Source organism: Tyto alba, unplaced genomic scaffold, assembly GCF_018691265.1.
Source record: "Tyto alba isolate M040663 unplaced genomic scaffold, T.alba_DEE_v4.0 Super-Scaffold_27, whole genome shotgun sequence".
NCBI lineage: Eukaryota > Metazoa > Chordata > Aves > Strigiformes > Tytonidae > Tyto > Tyto alba.
Window position 1 is genome coordinate 22,847,840 of NW_024881301.1, and position 22,434 is coordinate 22,870,273.

General features: G+C 36.1%; 1 protein-coding gene across 6 annotated transcripts in view; it reads left to right on the forward strand.

Annotated features, from left to right (window-relative positions):
- Positions 1-22,434, forward strand: part of INVS (inversin) — a 99,960-nt gene that overhangs the window by 32,790 nt on the left and 44,736 nt on the right. For 5 of the 6 annotated variants that reach the window (XM_042798118.1, XM_033004312.2, XM_033004311.2 and 2 more), the window contains 2 exons: positions 11,678-11,851; positions 17,016-17,183. In XM_042798118.1, the coding sequence (XP_042654052.1) occupies positions 11,678-11,851; positions 17,016-17,183 (342 nt within the window). Of the gene's footprint in view, positions 1-11,677; positions 11,852-17,015; positions 17,184-20,008; positions 20,132-22,434 lie in introns of those variants that run through there. The other variant, XM_033004314.2, reaches the window with a different exon arrangement.

The following is a 22,434-nucleotide window of genomic DNA, read 5'->3' on the forward strand; positions in this document are numbered from 1 at the left end:
AAATAAGGTTTCTATTCAGCCATCTGAGAGGTTCTCTCCAGTTGAATGTTTTACTTTTGAGTCTAGGATGCTGCTAACAAAGTTGCTAAGAGGGTACTTTGTGAGATTAAACCCAATGTCAAAATCAGTGATGTTTTTGCCATGGTTGACTTGAAAGGGTTATCAAAACATCACACATCTAAATCTGCCAGTGATTTGTTAGATAGAAGACATGGCATCATCCTTGTCCACACAGAGGTAATAAATAGTTTACAGAATCTTTTTTCGAAGCTGTAGTTCAATGGATGACTGGTAACGGTTATGTCTAAAATGATAATCCTGAGTATTTTGTTTTACTTAATTTTTCAGTTACATTTTTAATCAAGCAGTTAACTACATAGTTTTGCTCAAATTAAAACTACCTAAACACTTGATTTTAAGGTTTCTTGAGTTAAGCTGGTCCACCTGTTACTGAAGTTGTTCCAGAGCTAGAAGAAATACTGGCTTAACTCCCTACAACTAATAAAATTTACATTATTATGTTTTACCTGTCTCTTCAGAGATGGGTAGTTTCCATTCACTCTGCAGCAGCTTTACTGAAGATGCATGTGGACATCAAGTCTTCTGACTGTCATCTGCCAGTTGATTAGGGAGTGCAGAGAACAGGGAGGAGTAGTTTCTCTGCTACCTCTGCTGACTTTGTTTATAATGTAGTTAGTATAGACTACCATGGTGAGTAGATAGTATGCAGAAAAAATGAGCTAAGAATTATCTTCAGTGTCTAATTCTTGCTCTGTGTACCAAGCGTATGTCCCAAAGATTGAGGGGAGTATTTGAAAGGATTGAGAATGTTCTTATGACTGTTAGGTTTAATAGAAACACTTAAGTGTATTTGTTCTGTAGGACTTCACAGTCAGATTCATGAATATGATCACCTTACTTTAAATTTGTGAAATAATTTGATTTATTCACCCTCTCTTTTGGTGTGGTTTAGTTCAACAGTGACGGCATTTTTGCACCTGCTATGTTTTAATGAAGAATCATTAATCCAACTGTTAAGATTTATTGTTAAAATAGAATTTCCTTCCCTATTCATGGTTTATATATCAAAATCATATTTATTATGGCAGAGATAGGGGAAAAAATTCTTGGGAGCTTGGTCTGTCTTTCTGATTTTATGTGTTTTTGATATAGCATTTGAAATTTAAAATATATTAAAATGTATTACCTTTTAAACACATTGAAAATTTTATATGAACTTTGTCATAAGATTATTTGCTCAAATAAGAATATTCTGTGTGTTGAACTTTTATGGCAATATAGCACATGATAACCAGAGAGACAGCCTGCTATTTTGATGGCGACTTTACTCATTTTAACTAGAAATTGAGGTTCTAAGTAGCTATGTTGATTTTATTTTATTTTTTTTCAGGAACTGTTAAAAAAATTTACTCAAGGGGTGTAAGAACAGTGCGGTCATATATATATGTTTAAAGTGTAGCTCTTACAGGGTTTATAGATGTTGTAACCAGGCAATATTAATTGAGCATCAGTGTATTAGAAACCAAGAAGTTTCACTATTTCATGCATAGATATTTTTTCGAAACACAACTGTTGTTAATTTATAAATATAAATCTTATTTGCAATTTAATTAATATATCTACTTATTTTTTGAAACACAATTGTTGTTAACTTATAAATATAAATCTTATTTGCAATTTAGTTAATATATCTACTTGCTAGTCTCTGTTTTAGTAACTTTTCTTCTGAAGAATCCTTGTCAGATTTCTGGCAGTTAGCTGCTAATATAAGCATATCAAAATGCTCCTTATGATGTATGGATTTCAGTTGCTTTTGGAACACAATTCTATTTCTATATATATCAAATTAGAAGTATGATAGTCACAGCTTCTGTTTTTGTAAGTGTTTAGTTTGTTCCCTGAAAAGCTACTAAAACTGGCAGGTGTTGGTGACAAAAAGTCCTTCATATGCTTCACATCATTCTAAATTGTTTCTGGTGTTCTGAGAAGGTTGTTCTTCTCAAAGGGATACTAATAGATGAAACAACCTCTAAAAAAACCCACATGCACAGCCGCTTTTCTTTCCAAAGTTATTAAAATTCTCAGGCTTTGAAAATTTGTGACTGTGTTGATCTGTGAGGTGAAGCATCTTCTCTTCAGCATCTACTCACTGGAAAGAGAGTGAGTATGTGCTTGTGTGTATAGTAAGATTATCTTCTGTAAGACTGAGTAGCTCAAAGGCAGCAGTTCCTACTCTGAACATAAGCAGTTAAAACAATTGCCATTTTTGTTTTAAAGGGAAAGCTCATGGATATATTTATCTTTTAAAGATTTAGCTAGCAATTAAGGAGTTCAAGTTTTTTGACTTTCACTGCTTCTTGAAGGCATCTGACAGCAAAGAGCTGTTCTCAACTTTGGAGGTAGCATCTGTGCTAATCTATTGGCAAAGCGTGCTAATGTAGTGCAAAGTGGCTGCTATATTCTGCTTGGGTTTTAAGCTAAAAACTAACCGACTTTCATGTTGGTCATATTTAACCCCAGTGAATGAGTGCATAATACAATTTATTATTTGTCAATGTATAGATTTATATTGACTTCAGAAACTCACATGTCGCTACTAAAAGGTATAGACAATTTGGTGTTTCAGACACGAGCAACAATTAAATCTTAACTCCGACTTCTAAGGAGTCCTGGGTTTAAAAGGTTTAATATATAATCTGATTGTTAAAAAAAAAATCATAGCAATCTATTTCACTTTTTTGTTATCTTAGATTAAGAACTAGTCTATTTGGGGCAGAATGTGCTTCTCTGGAAAAAGAGATCAATGGCCTGGTATGCTGAATTTCCATGCATCTTTCCCGTTCTTGTTCTGCCCCAAATTGGGTCTAAACCAAAGGAACGGTGTACATAAGTGAATATGTAGGTAATAACCCATGATACAGTTTGTTTTCCTGCTCTCAAGCTGTTGTTATGTATCCAGACATACTTTCTTAAATATGATTTATGAGTTTAAAAAGGAAAATTAAAACATGAATAATAGAGACAGAAGTATAATCACTGCCCATACTATGCTTGATGTCATATTAGAAAAGAAGACCTGTTTTATCTTTGCAATTAATTCAACTGTAATAATTTTGTGGTGTTCTGTTTGTGAAAGAGTAACTGAATTATATATTCTGTTCCTCTGAAGATGAGTTATTGATTGTTAAATAATCTCTCTTCACAAAAGACTACTGAGAAAATGGTGCTAAAGCATCTTACATAAGTGCTGCTTAATTAATAATGAATATATTTCAAAAATCAAAATTTAATAAGCTAATCAATTATTAAATCATGGTGGGATGTATAATTATCAGATCTCCGAAATCCCTACTGTCATGAATGGTGGACTTGCTGCACTGTTACTCCTTCTCTGTTGTCTTCAAACGCGCTCCTTTAAACAGGTCAACCTTCGTGCTTCTGACTTTGTGGGGACTTTTATTTTACCACTTGCCTGTAGTCTTCTCTGCACTTGCTGACCAGATTTAGTTACTGCAGTTCTCTCTGTTAGGGGCTGTGGTCAATGGTTAACGCCTGATTGTGATAAATCTCATCTTAACAGTACAGAAACAGCAAGGGACAAGGCACAAATGAGTTTTAATCAATAAAGCATTCTTTCAGAATCGTAACATTGTAGAATTTGGGATACTCAATAACATTTTTGAATACTGGTAAATAATGTTTTCAGTAGAATGAAAAGTAGCTGAGAGGAGTAGCCTATTTGACCTCAGTAGCATTCAAGAATTTAAAATTAGTTTCTAAGGGATAAATATATAAATATAAATAGAAAACTAGGTAAAATGTGCACCACACTGGCAGCAGTAGGTTCTTCAAGACTAACTGGATATTTTGCTATCGGATTTTCTAGAAATAAATTCAATAGATTGCCTTTTTAGACATGTACAAAAATATTTACTGTAGTGCTAGATGGAAAATTGCAAGTTAAATGGGAAATTAGGACACAAAATATAAGAGTATGTTAAAGATTTTGATAACTGAAAACAAATGCAGTTGAAATATGAACTGTAAGATCAGGAGTATATTAGAATTCCTCAACAGTTGCAGTTGAATCTAGTATTAGTCAATATTTTTCATTAACAAACTTAGCATCACAAGTAGTACTTTCTCTAAGGATACTTAAGAGTGAGACAAGATTAGGCATTATTGTCAAAGACAGGATTGAAGTGTCTGGGATACCAGGAGTACGAGAATATTGAAAGTAGTTGAAATGGTTAGAAATACGATATTTTAAAATGCAAGTCTCTGTGTGAGGATAGGAGGGCAGAATAATTTATTCTGTTTTACGAATTTATGATTTGAAAATGACTGAGAAGGATGTTGGTGTGCTAATTGATCAGACAATGTACTTAACTGATGAGAGAAATGCAGGTTTTAGTATATCTGACAAGATATTTGCACTAGCAGTAGACATACATCATTGCCATTCAGTATGCTACTTAATGGGACTTCTTCTGTTACACCCTGTAATCTCTGCTTGCTTGTGCTCAAAACAAATGAGTTCAAGCAAGAATGAGTACAGGGAGCTGATGATATTTTGGGGGGAATGTACTGTATATCCTTTGTTATTAAGATAAAAAGACCAGTGCTTATTTAGGTTTTAAAACCTGCACTGTACTTTCATGGGTAGAAAAAGGAAAGTGTGTGTGTGTCTTAAAAAAAAAAAAAAAAGAAAAAACAAACCAACAAACAAAACCTAAACCACCCAGCCTGAAACAGAGAGAAATGGGGAAAAAATCCAAAACACCATAACTCCACTTAAAAGAAATCTCTAGGAATTTTTTGAAAAGGATTAGATGTCCTCACTGCCTATGGTACTGGAGGATTGGATTTAGTAACCTAGAGGGTCAGTTTTAACAGTCAGTTTTAAATTGTGGTTTATCTGTAAATGTTTACAAGGGTTTCTGTTCTGGTGGAAATATATGCCCTGACTGCACCTTCAGTGCCTATGAGTGTTGGCAATGAAGAGCCCTTAAAATCCACTTCCTTTGTAAGGATCACTTTTAAATTGTTTTATGTTCTTTTGGTCTGTCTGTTCCCAGTACTGGGAAAGCAGGTATGTGATTCTGAATTGGAGCCAAAGTAGAATCTTCATGGCTTAACAGCTTGGCATTCTTTTTAATGACCCTTCCTGTGTTTACCAGGAGGTTATATAGAGATGCTGGGCTGCCTTCTTCCTAGTTCTCTAGCAACCCTTAAGTCAACTAAATCTTCACAAGCCTATTGTAAGTATTCTGAAAACCAAGTGTAGCTGTGCGGTAACAGTCAGTATTCAGCTCATGTGTGCTACATTATAAATTATTACAAATCAGTCTTTCAAGTCATGTTAAATATTTCATATGGATTAGAATTGTTATGCTTTTTGAAAGTGTGGTCTCAGAAAAGAATAGGGAGATAAGTAATTTTTCTATACGCATTGTTGCCTTTTAACCCACTGATGACAAGGTGATGGTAGCCTATCTATGGATGTACTTCTTATGCTTGGAGAGGTGCACATATTCCTCTCTTAGCATTATCTTGTACAGCTCAGTCGCTCCCTTTATAAAATAGTGCTATATTTATCTACCACTGTAATATGTTTTTAAAAGCCAAAGATGAAAAGTGCAGCCTCAGAGGTATAACTACACTACAGGGTAGGAGAAGTGGGTGGTTAGAGCGTAGGAGCACATGGTTATATAATGACCAAGTTAATTCGCCAAGAAATAGTGAAATGAGAAGGGAAATAAATTTTCACAGAGCTCTGTTGCACAACAGCAGAATGCTTCTAGAACCCAGGTGAACTCTAGAACAAGCTTATATGTATCTGAAATACTTGAAAGTTTGTTATGCAAAATACTTAAGTGTCATTCATCATTATGTGCCCAGGAGAATTTTATCTGGGATTCTGCAAAATCTTCCTGATTGTTGGTGCATAATAAATTGCAATCTGGACTACAATGAAACTGATACACTGTCATTCATTTAGGATTTAGGTTAAATATCTCTCTTTCCCCCTTCTCTTTATCTTTCCCATTTCTTCTCGAAACACATCTGGTACAGGAGCGGGATATTGATTTGCTAAGACTTTAGCCATATAAAACAGAAATAATATAAGGAGAAAGAATATTAACAGATTAAGAGGGTTGGTTCCTGTTCTATTAATAAGTGTACTTGTCTACTGTCTTCTGTTATCTGTAGTTTGGAAAAGTGTTTGGGCACTTACCTACTTAATGACTATCCAGGAGACATCTGTGATGAACCTTAGTTTCAATATATGCACACTTGGTATTAAGATGATAATGAGTCCTCCGTTGCAGATGGTGCTTTATTTTACATAACAACCGTCAGTAATCCAGGTTTTTACATTTGTGTATTTTATATGATGTTACTTTAAATGTTCCTGTTGCTGTTACAGGCTTCGACTTTCAGTTCACAGAAAGAAAATTTTACGCATTTTACAGGAACTGTACTCATTTTCTTTTCAATTCAGAATCAGCAAAGCATCAGATTTTAGCCAGCTAAGAGGAGAGAAAGTAAGATGTTCCTAGTAAGTATTAATTGCAGTTGTTCTTCTTTTATCTCCTTGATAGCTGAGCAGTGATCCCAACTGCCAGTTCTGGCATTTTCAGGCTTCTACCAAATGTAGCAGGGCACTGTACGTGACCTCTCTGCTGCCAAGCTAAGCAGTCTGGGCCTCAGGGAGAACATGAATGATATCTCACAGTTGAGGAGAGAATATCCAGTCACCTGTTAAGGAGGTGAACACTCATGTAGGCTAAGAAATTTCTGGAATAATTTTGCTTACATGAAGAATAAAACCTTTCACAAGAAACAGGATTAACTATAGCAATTTGTTGTTAGCTCTGTGGGAGTCTAAGATTCAAGCTTTAACAATGTGTCTTGGAATGTATTAAATTATCTACATGTACTGAAAAGGTAAATTAAAAAAAAATCCGTTAACAACTTTGAATCTTTCTTATACTGCTAGATATCATGCGGGGAACAAAAATATCTGCCAAAACCTCTTTTTCATTTTGGGTGCTGGAATGTTTGCACAGCTGTATTTTTATGGTAGTATTTTCTATGTTAGGTTGGTTGGTCTGTTGTGCTGTTACCAGAGAGCTAGTAGAGGTGGGTAACGTTATTTAAACTTTCCCTATAATACGAAAATACGATTGCTCTAAATGTTGCGGTACAATTGAACTGTTTTGAACAATGGACCAGTAGGAACCTGTGTCTGCCTATTTCGGGGAAGGCTGAAACCTGGCCCAGAAGGGCTTTAGGTGTTAGAGGGGCTTTGTAGGGATGCTGGAATCCCTCCCTTTCCCTATAGCCATATGCCCGCGTTAGGTTCACTCACATACTTGATCTCCTGTTCTCCATTATTTTGTTAAGGAAGAAGGGGACTGCCACTGATCCAAGAAAAGAAAAAAGAAATGTTTTTTCCCTAGTCTTCCCACTGCTGAGTGAAGGTACCATGGGCCAAATTCTGGGGCAGTATTTGAAACAGAGGCACAGGGCAACCGGGCAACTTAGAGCAGACCTGTGCCAGGCTGTATACGGTGGTGTGATGTGAAGTGTGAGGCTAATGTTTTTAGTGCCTTGGTAATACAACCATCAGTAATTTCAGTATCAACCTATGATTAGAATCATAACAACACCATTATCAGTACAGAGCTAATTTAGTCTTTCACATAGGTGACCATATGGACTAGATTGACTTAGCCTGGTTGCCATATGCCCACCCAGCTGCGCTCTCACCCCCCCTCCTCAGCAGTCCAGGGAGAGGAAAATAGGTTGAAAAGGCTGGTTTGGATGGATGAAGAAATAAACACTGTATCTTGCAGGCCCAGAAAAGCAGGTAGAAAAGAGTTTACTTGCAATTTTCCACGGAAACTTGTTCCTAGCAATAGTCATATTGCAGATACTACACAGGTTTTTTTCTGAGTGGATTTGCAATTTTGGGGATAACTTTTTCAGTTTCAGGGATAACCCAAATTCTGGCAAATTCACTGATATAGACTGAGGTGTTTCTCCCATAACCCTTTTCTCTTTTGAATCATCCAGAAAAGGAAAGTTTTTCTGAATGCTTAGCAGTTAAGCTTGGGGTCCAGAACTTTCTTCAAAGTCATTACTTGATGGCAGAGCAATGATTGCTTATTGAACTGTCTGCCAAAATTGCGTTGTACTCCATTGCAGTTAGTATATGTGGCTGAAATTTTGAAATAGCAGAAGGGTTTATTTTGATTATGCTGAAGCTAGTTGTCAACTGTTCTCTGAAACTGTGCTGTAATTTGCATACAGAGTTGAGTCTTTTGGCTAAAAATAATTTTAATAGAATGTAAAGGAATTTTAAGAATCAGCATTGGAATAGTAAATTTTGGCTACCAGGAACTGAGTTTTCTGTACCAGTATTTAATCCTGTTTGCTCATAATGTTTTCCCAGTGTAACAGAATCATTTTAGAGACACTACCAATGTTAAGAGACAGTGGAGTAACCTAAAGCGCTTAATGCTGCCCAGGAATCTTTAGGTCAATCAAGTGCATTTTCTCTGAATAGAAACTAGTAAATTTAAAGACCTGTTATACACAAGAATTTTACAAAAATTAGGGAATTTAGCTAGTAACAGCTTTTCAGATTAAGCATACTTTTTTCCCCCCTCCACTTAGTTAAGACCTAAACTAAATGTGCCCTCAAGACATGTTGATACATTGCATATTTACAAACTTAAGCAGTAATCAGTTGAAGGTGGGGAATTTTTCCTTTGTCATTAATAGGGCTGGCATTATTTTCTAACAAGTGAAAGGAACACAGCAACATTCATGGTATTACTAAAGAAAAGAGCAGCAGCAGTAAGAGCATGAATAAGATCACTACAAATAAGTAATATAAGTACAGATGTCTTCTGTGGTGATGTTTTTAAAAAAAATCTTAAATCATTTGGAAGAAACAAAATCTTTTGTGTTTCAGAAAAAGGGGATTTATTACAGATTCATTTCCTAAGGAGAGGGATTTGTTGGTGGCTAAGCGTGCAACAGAATAATATAGTAGCGACTGGTGGAAAAATGTGTAACAGCAAAAGTAAAATACAGTACAAGGAAACAAACTCTAATGATAAAAATGCATGTTTCCTTAGTTTTATGTATTATTTTAACTTTGACTCTTGTTTTCAGCTGAACTCATTCAAAAAGCACAATATACTTGTAAATCTTCCAATAAGTATCCATCAACAAGAGAAAATTATTTTTTTTTCTTTCATGTTTATGCATGCACATTGAGCAGGAAATACAGAAAATAAACCAAATGCATTATCCTCTGTGATGGAGAAAAGCAGCTATATTTCTTCCAAGACTAATATTCTTTAAAGTTATTTAATGTTGTTTTCCTCCAGTCTTAATTCCCAACCACATCATGATATTTTGCAATTCCCTGCTAGTTTTTTTTTCTTTTTTAATGAGTTTGGCAAATTCTTCTTATATTACCTGTAAAATATAATGTCACTAATGAGGAGTTTTCTCATTCCTAACTCATTTCCAAATTTATCATTAATTCATTTTGAGTGTGTTCTGTGTGGATTAGTAGCTGTGCAGACGTTGTGCTGTTCTGCTTTTGTACTTCAGTGTATGCCTTGATGTGTGTATTAAAGGGAAAAAATCCTAAGGTTATGCTTTCCCTGACTTCCAGCAGAAGAAAGAGAATTAGTCAGGCACCACTCACTGTGAATGCTGTTGAAGAGTACAGTAGCCATGCTGCCTCTGGCAAGAGAAGTTTGCATTTTCAGACAGGTTTGTGGTAAGGTTTTTGTCAGACTTCTCCTACAGGCTTTTACTGAAGAGCAAGGGCTGACGACAATAAACTGTAGAAGCAGGAAGAGGCTATGTTGTCTGAGCTCATTCATGATTTGCTTTCCCTGTTTTGTATTTTAAAATAAAATAGCGTAGCAGGGAAAAAAAAAAATCACATTCATTTATTTTAGGTGTACTTGATGAAATCCATTCTGCCCACATAAAGACCAACTCTTCCATTTTTATTAGACAAAGAGTAGAACAGTAATAGATGTAAAATCTGTCCTTCCAATGTTTATGGTTGCTATGAAAAAGGAAACTAGAATATATTTATGCCTTGGCACTGGATACTGGGAGGGGCCTCTGGAATCCTTTGGCCCATCTCCACCTTACTATTTTGCTGACAAAGTGATTTGCACTTCTAAGTTTTATGACATACAGAAGTGCCCCCATTCATTAGTACTGCTTGCACTTGTCTAAATGGTTACCTTTTGTTATTGTTTTTCCAAAGACAGCCTAAAGGGACTGAGTTAGCACGCAGGATTTATAAAAGAATTGTAGCAGACTGAAATATGTTAATCTGCAGGTAGTTCCATAAGCAAAAGAATCCAAAGACATGACTTCTATTGATTTGAGTGTCACCTTTCCTGTGTACACTGTCTAATAAAGCTTTATTAAATGCTACAGCTTTTCCCCGAGGGGGGGGGGAATTACTACAATTTATCTTATTTTCTGAACTTTCTATTTTCATTATATTTATGGATAATTAATACTTTTACTTGAACTTTTGTCAATATGTGAAATTGACAGAAACTATTATTTTGGGAAACATTGGGAGACAGTGAGCAAAATTGGGAGACAGCACACTTACTTCAGAAAAGGTTAAAAGTTAGAGTGGGGAAAAAACAAGGATGTTTAAAACATGATCACCCAAGCTAGATCCAGATGTTTTGCTTTAATGAGTCATTGTTCCAGCTGTTGGTGGTCCTCGACTGAACCTTAACTGCTGAAGGTGGTTTGAAAAACCCAGCAGACTTCGTATTGAAGCGGAAGCATGAAAATGTCGTATATGGTGTCTCTGTAGTATGGAAAATAACCCCCAAGCAAGAGGCAGTAGCAAGTCAAGGCTGGCTATACCTTAAAACACTACATCTTCATGATTGCATGATTACATCTTTAATTTTTGATTGGCTCCTTCAGTGGTTTGAGAAATAAAACTGGATTGTTTTCTTTGAGATCCACCCTCCGTTATTGGTCACAGGAGCATTTGAAATGCATTACAAAGCTAGCTGTCCCATCCATTTATCATGCATGCAGTAGATTAAAACTCACATACAGTTCCCAATTTAAAAATGTAAGAAGCAGTCACTTTTCCATATATTTGTTACTCATTCAGATGAGTACATTTTATTTTCTGAATCGTACCCTCTTATATTTTTTACTTTTAGTTTGAAAATTGTAATCTTTCTTCATGTTCAGTTTTATTCCTCATCTGATAAGTGTCTACCTTGCTGAAACCAGCATGTAATATTCTTATTTCAGTTTTCACATGATGTTTATTGATGTTAAGCTGTCAAGAAACTCTGAAAATACTGCATAATTTTCTGTAATATTGAACCCTGTTTTTACACACCCCACTAATGGAAGATATGTGTCTAAGATCAGGTAGCAAAAGAGACTTAAAAATCAAGAGTTAATGTTTTTTAACAAAAAATCTTCATTAGATGTTCCCACTGCTTAGAGCTCTTTTGGTGTATTTTTTTAGGCACTGTAATACAACAGTGGATATATCTAAACAGTATTACCATTTGATTTGATAAACTGGAATAAATTTTTGACATTTTTCTTTACCCAGGGAAATTACCGCTTCATGAAACTTTTACTGGCTCGTAGAGGGAACTGGATGCAGAAGGACTTAGAGGATATGACACCATTGCATTTAACTACACGTCACAAAAGCCCAAAATGTTTAGCTTTGTTGCTAAAACATATGGCACCTGGAGAAGTGGATACTCAGGACAGAAACAAGGTAAAAATACTGCCTACTTTAAGACAACACTTGTAGCAGCTTTGGAAATTGGTGTTATATCAAACAGTTGTATGTGAAAAATTATTTCAGTCAACAAACTTTTTCTGAGTCTTCAAAATAGTGGCTAATGCTGGTATTATAATGATCACCTTTAGAAATATTAAAATTTTCCTGAAGATAATGATATAAAAGCTCATTGCACTGAGTTAATTGCCATTATTGTTGAGAGTACATAAGAATAATAGAGGATGCAAAACCCACTGTTTTTAAGGTCTAAGTCTTTCTGTAACACTGTGATCCTTGTTAGAAACTGGATAGGATGTGCTTACCTTGCTTTTCTTTGTTGGAAAACCCCTACATTTAGAATCATTTAATGATAAGAGTCACTAGAAAATTTTGTACAAAAGTCCCTCAAAGTATTTGTCAATACCAGCTGCCCGTAGGTGCTTTCTTTTAGAAAAGTGTGGTGGTTTAGTTTTAGCAAGCAGCCAGATGCCCACCCTGCAGCTCTCTCACTCCCCCTCCTCAAGAAGACAGATGGAGAAATTAGCTTGGAAATCTCATGGGTTGAGATAAAGACAGGAAGATTGATCACCAGTTACGGTCACTGGCAAAACAGACTTGACTTAAAGAAAATGAGTTTCATTTGTTGCCAATTAAAATAGTTTTGTATAGTAAGAAACAGAGACAAAAATTAGAACACCTTCAAACCACCCCCACCTTTTTTCCTGGCTCAACTTTACTCCTTCGCTTCCACTCCTTCACATGTAAAAATACACATAGACTAAATCTATATGGTTGACTGTCCTTTTTTTCTGTATCTCTAAGTAAAAACGGACAATATTTAGAGTATACGAGTCAGACATGACTTTTTGGTCTGGGATAGAATGAGATGCCATTTTTCAAGAAGATTTTCTAACAGGGACAATCAAAAGTATCAAGTTGTTGTTGTTATAAAATGGACCAATTGGCAGCAGAAGGTCTGCTCTCAATCCACATGCACTATTGCTTCTATGAGTGCATCATTTAGTGAGAAGGATGTGGTGATGAATTTGATTGACATTCTGGCAGGAGACTCATTTGAAGTAGAGCATAAGTTAGTCACTTTGACATTTGTTTTGTGAAACTGCAGACTTTGTTGGGAGAAAATGTAATCTTAACGCCTTCAGAGATTTACATTACTACCTTCTTAGAACAAAGTCCTTCAGAATAATTTTCTGCATCCATAGTAACACCAGTTGCTTGAAAGGCTGGGACATCTCCAGGTGACTTTCTAAGTATATCGTATAGTGCATATATCATCATGAGTTTTCTCATGTCCCTTTGCAAAGTCACATCATGCTCTACCACATCAATAAAATTACCAACCTGCTTCAGAAGCACACTGACTTCTGAGCGCCTCAGGAAATAATCTACTGAAGTTTGTTAAGAAGGACTATCATCAAAATGACCATCCAGAAGAGATGATGGATTTTAGAAGGAAGGTGGTACAGTTCTTAAAACAACTGATTTACTATTACTTTTCATACAAAGAGGTACTGCCAATCCACAGTAATAGTACACTAACCCATTTTAAAAGAAGGAATAAGTTCTTTAGCTTATAGTAACTGTATTTTTTGAGGTCCTCAGATTAGTGTCTTTCTTAAGTTTGAGTGCTTAGCAATGCTTGATTTAAAACTGATGTCAAACGTTTGCCTTCATTAGCATTAATAGTAGGGTATGAGGAGGCATAGGGCTTTCACAGAGTCCTGTCAGATATTGTAGATAAAGGATTTCTTGTGTTGCCACATAAGTTTTGAACAAAACAGATTCATCGCTCTTGTCGGCAAGCTTGATGTGTGTTCTGTTTGGGAGATGATCACATTGCCCTTAGTAGACAGATTTCTAATATTTATTGAGGATCTGTTAATCTGGGAATGTCTGTTTTAAATTTCAGGTGCTTGAGCAGTTTGTGTATCCTGAAATCTGAAAGACACTTCTTTCAAAGAACCCAGAGATACTAATGTTCCCTAAGCCTAATTTTTTCTGCAAGGATATAGTAACAAAAAGTGAAACACTCTGAATGTAGATAGCAAAAGGAAGAACAGAAAACCGTTAATGTGTAACTACCATTGTCAAGGTAGGCACGGTATTGAATACAGCTGGAACTGTTATTGATGATAGAGGCTTTTTAAGCATTGAGCAGTCTCTTTCTTACAATTTGTAAGTGATCTTGGAACTGTTGCAAAAATTCTGACAACCAGGCACTGATCTAGCACTGATTCAAATGTGAGTGCGCTGATCAAGTCTATTTGGATCAGCTGATAACCAACATACCAGCTTGGCAAGGCTGGTCCTAATGGAAATCATCATTCCATGTCTCATGTACTGGGTTTTCATTCTATCACAAGAGGACATAGTAAGAGAAGGGGACCGGACTTTCTAGTGATGTAACTGCTTAAACTCTGAAATCCTTATCTGATTTTATCATCTAGGAAGCAGGACAAGACAGCTGCAAGCCCAGTTTCCAACAAATGAATCTTCTGTCCCCTCTGAACAATGGAGTTGAACCAGCCTGTGCCCTAGCAATCAGCTGTTTGCCTTCCAGGATATTCTAACATGTATCATGGAAACCCTGGCTATAATTACAGCAGTTATTCTGAAGAGGTCATGTTGACTTCCTGACCATGTTAATTAATTAACAAAGGTATACGGAAACCAGCCAAAACCATTTAGGAACCTTGCCTGTTGTTTAGCAGATTTCCAAGGCAGTATTAAATCATTGCCAGATTTCCCACAACACGTAGAGAACTTTTATTCCAGTTCATGTCACGAGTAGTCACAGTAGCAAAGATGGAATTCAGGTTGATGAAAAGGCAGTCTCGGGGACAGTCCAACACATTTGACCCTGTTGGGCACATAGCTTATTCGTTTCCCTTACTGCAATTGTGCACATCAAGATTGTCGAATAGAACTCCTGAACGTCAGGGAGAACAAGTGTCTTTTACATCTACTTCCATGTAGGCAACTGACTGAAAAGCAGGTTGTGGGTGAGAGGAGCCAGTAACCAAGTCTGCATTGGCCTCTTGTTAATCAAAAGTTTTGGCTTTCATTGCAACTGTCAGTTTCTAGGAAGATTAGTCAGCTCCACTTAAGAAATAACATTTGTGAACCAACTACAGATTTCTGCTAGAAGTTTTTTCAATTCAATTCCCGACAGGCTGTGATGGGTAGAACGTGCTTTATGGTGCTAGGCTGTATGTCGTTGTATGTGGTGCCAGTTATCAGACCTTTCCTTGCAGCCCCTCCAGTTATGTCTTAGAATGAGCTCTTTTTCAGTGAACTACCAAGTAGGTAAAAAGTCTGTGCTATCATATTATGTTACCATGATACTAATCTAACAGCTTAAAGCAACAAACACAAAAAGTAGGCATCATTTTGCTTTCTTCCTTTACAGAGACATTAAGGATACGATAGTGAACTCATACATTCTATCTTACTGTTCAAGGATGCTAATCCAGGGTATCATAGCTTTATACACAAATGTCCTGCAGCAGTTATTTCTCTCAGTTTTCAAATAAAAGTGCCATGTAATATGTTGCAGAGAGCTGGGAAATAAAATTAATTCTGTCTCTTACAACCCTCTGCTACTTGGCAGTTGGGAGAGATGTGCCTGATAAATGAAATACTTGTTAATCTACCAACATTTTGCTGTTTAAAAAAACCCCACACATTGGTTTTCTTATGTACTTATGAGCATTGATAATGCTTGTAAAAAAGCCACTGTCAGTCAGGAATTGGCAATAGGAGCATAGATTGTCTTTTGATGGTTTATTGGACTGCCGTGAGTTGGTCAGTGGGCCTTAGATTCACTAATATTCAATCTCAGAATTCTGAGTGATCAAGGACAGTGCAGAAAGTCAAAACCTTTGCTAAAGATGGATCCAAGTCCTGTGTCAATATTCAATGCCATCTTCCTCTAGTGGAGAGTACTCTTGTTATATGCTTTGCCATTAATTAGTGTTATTGCAAGAGGTTTACACATTTAAAAGGGACCAAACTAATTACTGCAGTTGTTCTGTAGTGCAACTGGTGCTGAGGCCTGCTTCAGGTGATCATTAACTTGGACGTGATTGCTTAATACCAAGCTCAGATATGTTCTCCAGGGCTGAAATTGCTGCACCTGATGGCATTGCCCTGTTGGCTGGCTAAGTAGCATAAGCAGTGTTCTCCTTCCATAATCCAAGAAACCCTCAAACAAAGCAATTAAGCTCCTACCAGAAATACTTCTGTTCTAAGCATGAGGGTTTCTCAGTGTGGGCCTCATGAAAGATGGCGTAGCTTAGACATAATTCAGACCTCAGTAGCAAAGATGTGTGGATATCTACTCTTACTCCGGTAGTTTGGCCTCCTGTTCAGTTTTGTTTAAAGCCTGTATTCCACTGATTTTGAATTGTCACCCACCCTAGGTAAATGTGCTCCCTTTTCTGTCAGTCCTCTTTATAGAAGCATAACAAGAAATTGCTCCTTTACCCATTGTTTAAAGCTGGTTTTACCTGTGGTCGTTCCCCTCTGCTCAGCACTGGTGGCACCACAAGTGAAATGCGGTGTCTGCATCTCAGTTCTCCAGTACAGTAAGGACATAGACATACAGGGGTGAGTCCAGTGGGGAGCCACAAAGATGATTAACAGATTGGAGCGTCTGACATCAGGGAGAAGCTGAGACACCCGTGCATGTTTAGCCTGAAGAAGAGGCAGTCCAGGGGTGATTTTATCAATGTGTATATAAGTGCCTGATGGGAGGCAGTAAAGAAGATGGAGCCAGACTCTTCTGAGTAGTCTCCAGTGAGCAGACAAGAGGCAATGAGCACAAGCTGAATTATAATAAATTCTGTTTAGACCTGAGAAGGTATTCTTTTACTGTGAGGGAGGTCAAACTGTGGAACAGGTTGTTCAGAGAGGTTGTGGAGTCTCTATCTGTGGAGGTAGCTACAAATCTGACTGGACAGCGTCCTGATCAACCTATTCTAGTTGGCCCTGCTTTGAGCAGAGGATTTGGACTAGTTGGTCTCTTTCATTCTGTGAAAATATAGTTAAATCATATTTCAGGTTCTAACCAACTTTAATTTTCACCTTATATTCATTTTTCAACGTGTTTGTAAACTTTGTGAATATTGTGTTCCAGCAAACTGCATTGCATTGGAGTGCCTACTACAATAACCCAGAGCATGTGAAACTTCTCATAAAACATGATTCAAATATTGGAATCCCTGATGTTGAAGGAAAAATCCCACTTCACTGGGCTGCTAACAACAAAGACCCTAGTGCAGTTCACACAGTGAAATGTATTCTGGTAAGAAACTCTATTTTACATATATATAAATATATATATATGTATATATATAAAAAATACTTTGTGTAACTGTTACTTTACTCTGACAGAAATATTTTTAATTCTCTTGAAATGTTTCTTCTTAGTCCACTGACTCTTTGAGAATGAAATAATTTTCTTTTCCTAATATCTAGAATTTTGTAAGAAATCACCTTAAATATTTTTGCTCTCTTGAAAGGTGTTTCTTCTGAGTTCTATGGGTGAATATCTTTGCTTTAATTCATGGACTATATATATATATTCTCTTAATTAGTTTGACGTGTAACTATTCATTTGGGGGTTAAGGAAGGGAGGAAGGAGTTGCAAGTTCTCCTGGTTAAAATGGCCTGTCATATTACTCATCCCAGTTGCATCTCACAATATCTTTATATCTTTGTCTTTCAAAGGTCTTTCAGCACTAGACACATATTGATTGTAAGCTAACAGTCATGACTTATATGTCTGTTTCCCTGATTAGCTTGCAAGTTGAGAACTTACATGTGGCATATGAAGATTTGCTTTGCTTCTCTCCAAATCACACTGATAATCTTACAGTTACTGATACTTTTTTTTTTTTACCATAAAAATAGTTTTTGAGAAGTTAAATTAATGTCGTTTTATTTCTGTATTACTTTTATGTATTCAAGATATTTGTAATTTGGACTCAGTTGTGAAATAATTTGTCATAAAGAAAAATTTGTCACGAAGTTTTAGTTTGTACAAATCATCTACTTTTCTGCCAGACTAGAGAAATAAATTTGCTGAAAAGTAGGTAAGGATTGCTCTATTCAAATACTGACTTTTTCAAACGTTAGATAGTCAAGGTAAATGTTTTTAAAAGTTGAGGTGGGTTGGCCCCAGCCAACGATCTAACACCCGAACAGCCACTTGCTCACTCCCCTCTTGTGAGGCTGGGAGAAAATAGAAGGCAAGAAGACTCATGGATGAAGATAATGACAGTTTAGTATGGAAAGCAAAAGCTTTGTGGAAAAAAAGGGAATTTATTCACTACTTCCCATCATCAGGCAGATATTAGCCACTCCCATGAAAGTGGGAAAAAAGCTTCAGCATGTTTAATTGTTGCTTGGGAAGCCAGATAGTGTAGCCATGAGCATTCCCCCTGCCTTGTCCTTTCTCTGAGCTCTTTTAGCTGACCATGATGTTGTATGATGTGGGATATTGCTTGGGTCAGTTCGGGTCAGCAGTCCCAGCTGTGTCTCCACCCAATCTCTTGGCCACTCCCAGCCCACTCACTTGGGGCAGCAGGGGAACAGGGCAGGGCGTGTGTTATCAACAATTTTAATCATAAATACAAAGCCCAGCACCATACCTGCTGCTGTGAGGAAAATTAACTCTATCCCAGCCAGATGTACTACAAAAGGTCAAAAATGCCCATCTCCTTACTTCAGGAGTTCTCAAGGATTCTCTTTAGCTAATACAGAATCATGACCATGCCCAGGTTTTTTAGTTCTTTTTAATTTTAACTCTTGACAGTTAGAAGAGTGTATTCTTGAGTCCACCTAGGCTTTTTCATGCATCAACTAAATTGTTTATATTCCAGATAGTTATACCTACATATGCTTATTGATAGAGTAAGATAGTAAGTTTAAATGAAAAAGTAATTTAGCTTACAGAATATGCTGTAAAAGTTGATGATACAGAAACGTTAGTAGGTAATCAATCTGTTGATGGAACCTGTTGTTGAGTATAAATACTGTTTTTTGGTGGTGGTGGTACATCTGAGTTTAAACCTTTAGTAAGACCTTGTCTTCTCTCTAAACTGAAGCATTATTCTTACTTGTCTTGATAGATATCTACGTAGCAGAGCTCGCAATCTTCCCCACCTTTCTTAGCTACTTTTTGCCATATTATCCATTTCCATATCTATTGCCTAAGCATCACTTTTGATTCTTACTCCTCTCTAGGTCTTCACACCCAGTTTAGAATGTGAAAAACTATAAAGTTTTCTGCATAATATTTCTAACGTACATACCCATACAGTTAATATTTTTGTCATCTTGTGTCTTAACATATATAATTGCATTTCTAAATTCATGAGAATATTGTCTTGTAGTGATAGCAGTGAAAAAAACATACAACTCTGCATCACTCTCCCATTTTTTTCATCACATCCAACACAAACCATTTGTCTTTGCTTTCATGAGAGTGCTGGAAGCTGTAAGCGATGTACTGTTGCACAGATAGCGGTCAGATACTGGTATCTACCACCGGTCAATCTGCATTGGCAGCCTTTGTTGCCTGCTGACTAAGTTATGAAAAACAACACTGCTGTTGTTTCTCTCATGTTATCTTTAACACTCTGGAAGAATTTCCCAGGAAATTATTCTTCTGTAGTGACCTACTCGGAATTCTCCAGTGCTGCTTTACAAACTTGACAAAAGTTAAGATGGTGGTTTTATTGAGACCACAGTCTATGATATTGAAAAATATGGGCTTCTTTTTCTGTGCTCTTCCACCTAGATGTGTCCATTTGTTGTCTCCTGTTTATAAATACAAAAAAATTAAGGGTCATCTTTCTGTTAGATGTTTGTGTAGTACTTAGCCCATTGGGATTGTCAACGTAAACAATAATGAAAAAAAACTCAACTGAATGCTGAAAAAGTAGGTTGGGTTTGCAGGGGTGACAGCTATGCACAAATTGGTTCTATCTAATACTGAAATCCAGCAAAAATGGTACTCATGACATATTTCAGAAGTAAACATGTGAAGTAGAAAGAAACTAATCTGGAGATCCTCTCATGGTCAACTTCCTTTTCCACCTTTCCAGATTCAGCAGTGCTTGATTACATGACAAACGTTGGGAAGATTTAAGGAGAAAAGAACAGAATAAGGTTCCATTAATATGATGGAAGCAACTGCTTAGTACTCTCTGTCTATTTTGTATCTCTTCTCTTTATTTATTCTTCATGGTAAGAGACATGACATTTATTTATACAACACTTTCCATTGCCTGCAATTCCATTGTTCTAATTGCTGCAGAAAAATGCTTAGCTTCTGTTTCTTCTGTGTATTGTGCTTAAAATATTAATACAGTATGACAGTTTAATTGTAGCTAGTTTTACACCAAAACCACTTAAAATCCAAAGAAATTCTAGTTTTGAATGTAGGCAGAAAGAGGCCTAGAAAAATTTCTCTTAAGTGGCCAAAAATTTCAAAACATATGAGTACTTTTAGGCTAGAATATAAATAGTGGCTTTGTCATTAAAAGATTCTTTACCATTTTGCAAAAGTAACGGTTTTGATTATGGGGATATGTTCTGGGGAACATCAGTGAGTTTGAGCCAGGATGTTTAGGAGTCATTTATTTAACAAGCTGTTGTGCTTTTAGAAGGCTTGAAAATTAGCTTTCCAGATTACATTATAGGTAAAGTGAAGAAGCATTAGTTTTATTGTTTGTCCATTTTGTTCAAACAGGTTTTCCTCTGGTGAAGTTAGAATTCCAGTAATAACTTCTGTGCATATCATCGTTCATTTTTAGTCATTCTTAAAAGTGATTCTCATAAAGATCACTTCTGAATTTTTGCAGTGGGCTCTATACTCCCCCTGCTGAGCTCTTTGAATAGACAGAAAGTAAGCATATTATGTGGTAGCTTTCTCTTGAGAGTTATTAAAGCTAAGGAAGAACATAAAAAACATCACTTTTCACTGTAATGGCTCAGATAAATGCTTTTAATGCTTATTAAAAGAAGTGTTATTCATGCTTTGATTATTGTGGTTTGTGCATGTAACAATGATTGTATTTTTAGTTAAGAGATTCACATTTATCAATTTTTTATTTTTTTAATAGATTATCTTATTGTATTAGTGGCTATAGTAATGAACTGCAGTACGTACAAGTATGTTAATTTTTTTCTGTAGCAAAGCATGGCTAACCAATAATATCTAAAACTGATGCAGTTTTTTTATATGAGAGTCAACTTAGTGATTACATACAGTATGCAAAGTATGTAAATGTTTAACTTCAGCAAACTTACATTGATCAACTATTAGGTTTGAGTTGACACTGTTAGAAAGTAAGACAGTAAGAAACAAAGAATCAGGGCATTGCAAAGTTGAGGCTACTACTACAGTATTAATTTAAGTGAAGTTGCGCTTAGGAGGCATGGTTGAATATAACTAAATGTATTTGGTTTTTTATCTATTAAATAGAACATATAGAATGTACCACCTTGGTCAATTAATATTTGGATAGAAACTGTACCTCTGGAGTTTCTGACTTTCTGCTTCTTTATTTATCATTCTCAATGTTAAATGTTTGTTTTCTATGTAATAGTTATTACATATCAAATATTGCAAATACAAGAGATTTCTTGGCCTGTTTGTCTACCTAGTGAAGTCAATAGAAAAATTGCTGTTAGTTTAGTGAGAAAGGGATCTGGAAGTCGCTTTAACTGTTAACAAGCTGCACTGATCACAGTCTCTCTCTCCTCTTTCATAAGTATATTGTAAGATATAGCGTGGCTCTGTATTGTGTGGAGGATTGTTCTCAGTTATCATGGGTTAAAATCTACTCTAGTGTTGGAAGTTAAAAATCTCAGGACTACATTCCTTTTTCTTTTGCAGAAGGTTTCCATGACTTCAGTGGATCGTTTTTAATTGTTGGAGACAGAATAGCAGGCTTACTCCCTATAGTTTATTTAAGCTCTGGATTTGACATTCTGCTTCTGCTCTAGATGCCTGGTGTCCTGCATCCTGACTTTCTATTGTTTTACTATTTCCCATTTTCTTTAGAGATAACTTTTTTTCAGGAAAGGGAAGTTTGAAGTTTGTATTTCATGGGCTGTTGTGATATTTGCCATTTGGAGATCTCTGCAACACTGATGATGTTCATTTGTACCTGTTGTGTTCTTTTACCTGAGAAGAAAGTCATTAAGAGAAATCTGACTAGAAAAAAGTTGTCGCGAGAGAGAATTATCATAATATTAAGCTGTATAGCCAGAAGCCTCATGTGAGAGTAATTTAGCATTTTTTTAAGAAATTGTGGTGAAAAGTCAAGTTATATCTATTAATGCCTAATGTGATCAAATAACTGTCACAATACTTTATAAGATTTTCTTATTCAAAAATAAGCCCATTACAAGTAGCTGGATTCATTAGAAGTATTCTCTAACTTACTTCTACCCAGTCAGTTAGAGACTTTGACATGAGCTCTAGAAATACTCTGATAGTCCTGTGGTTTTAAAATGCTAGAAAAGTGTTATAACGAAAGCCA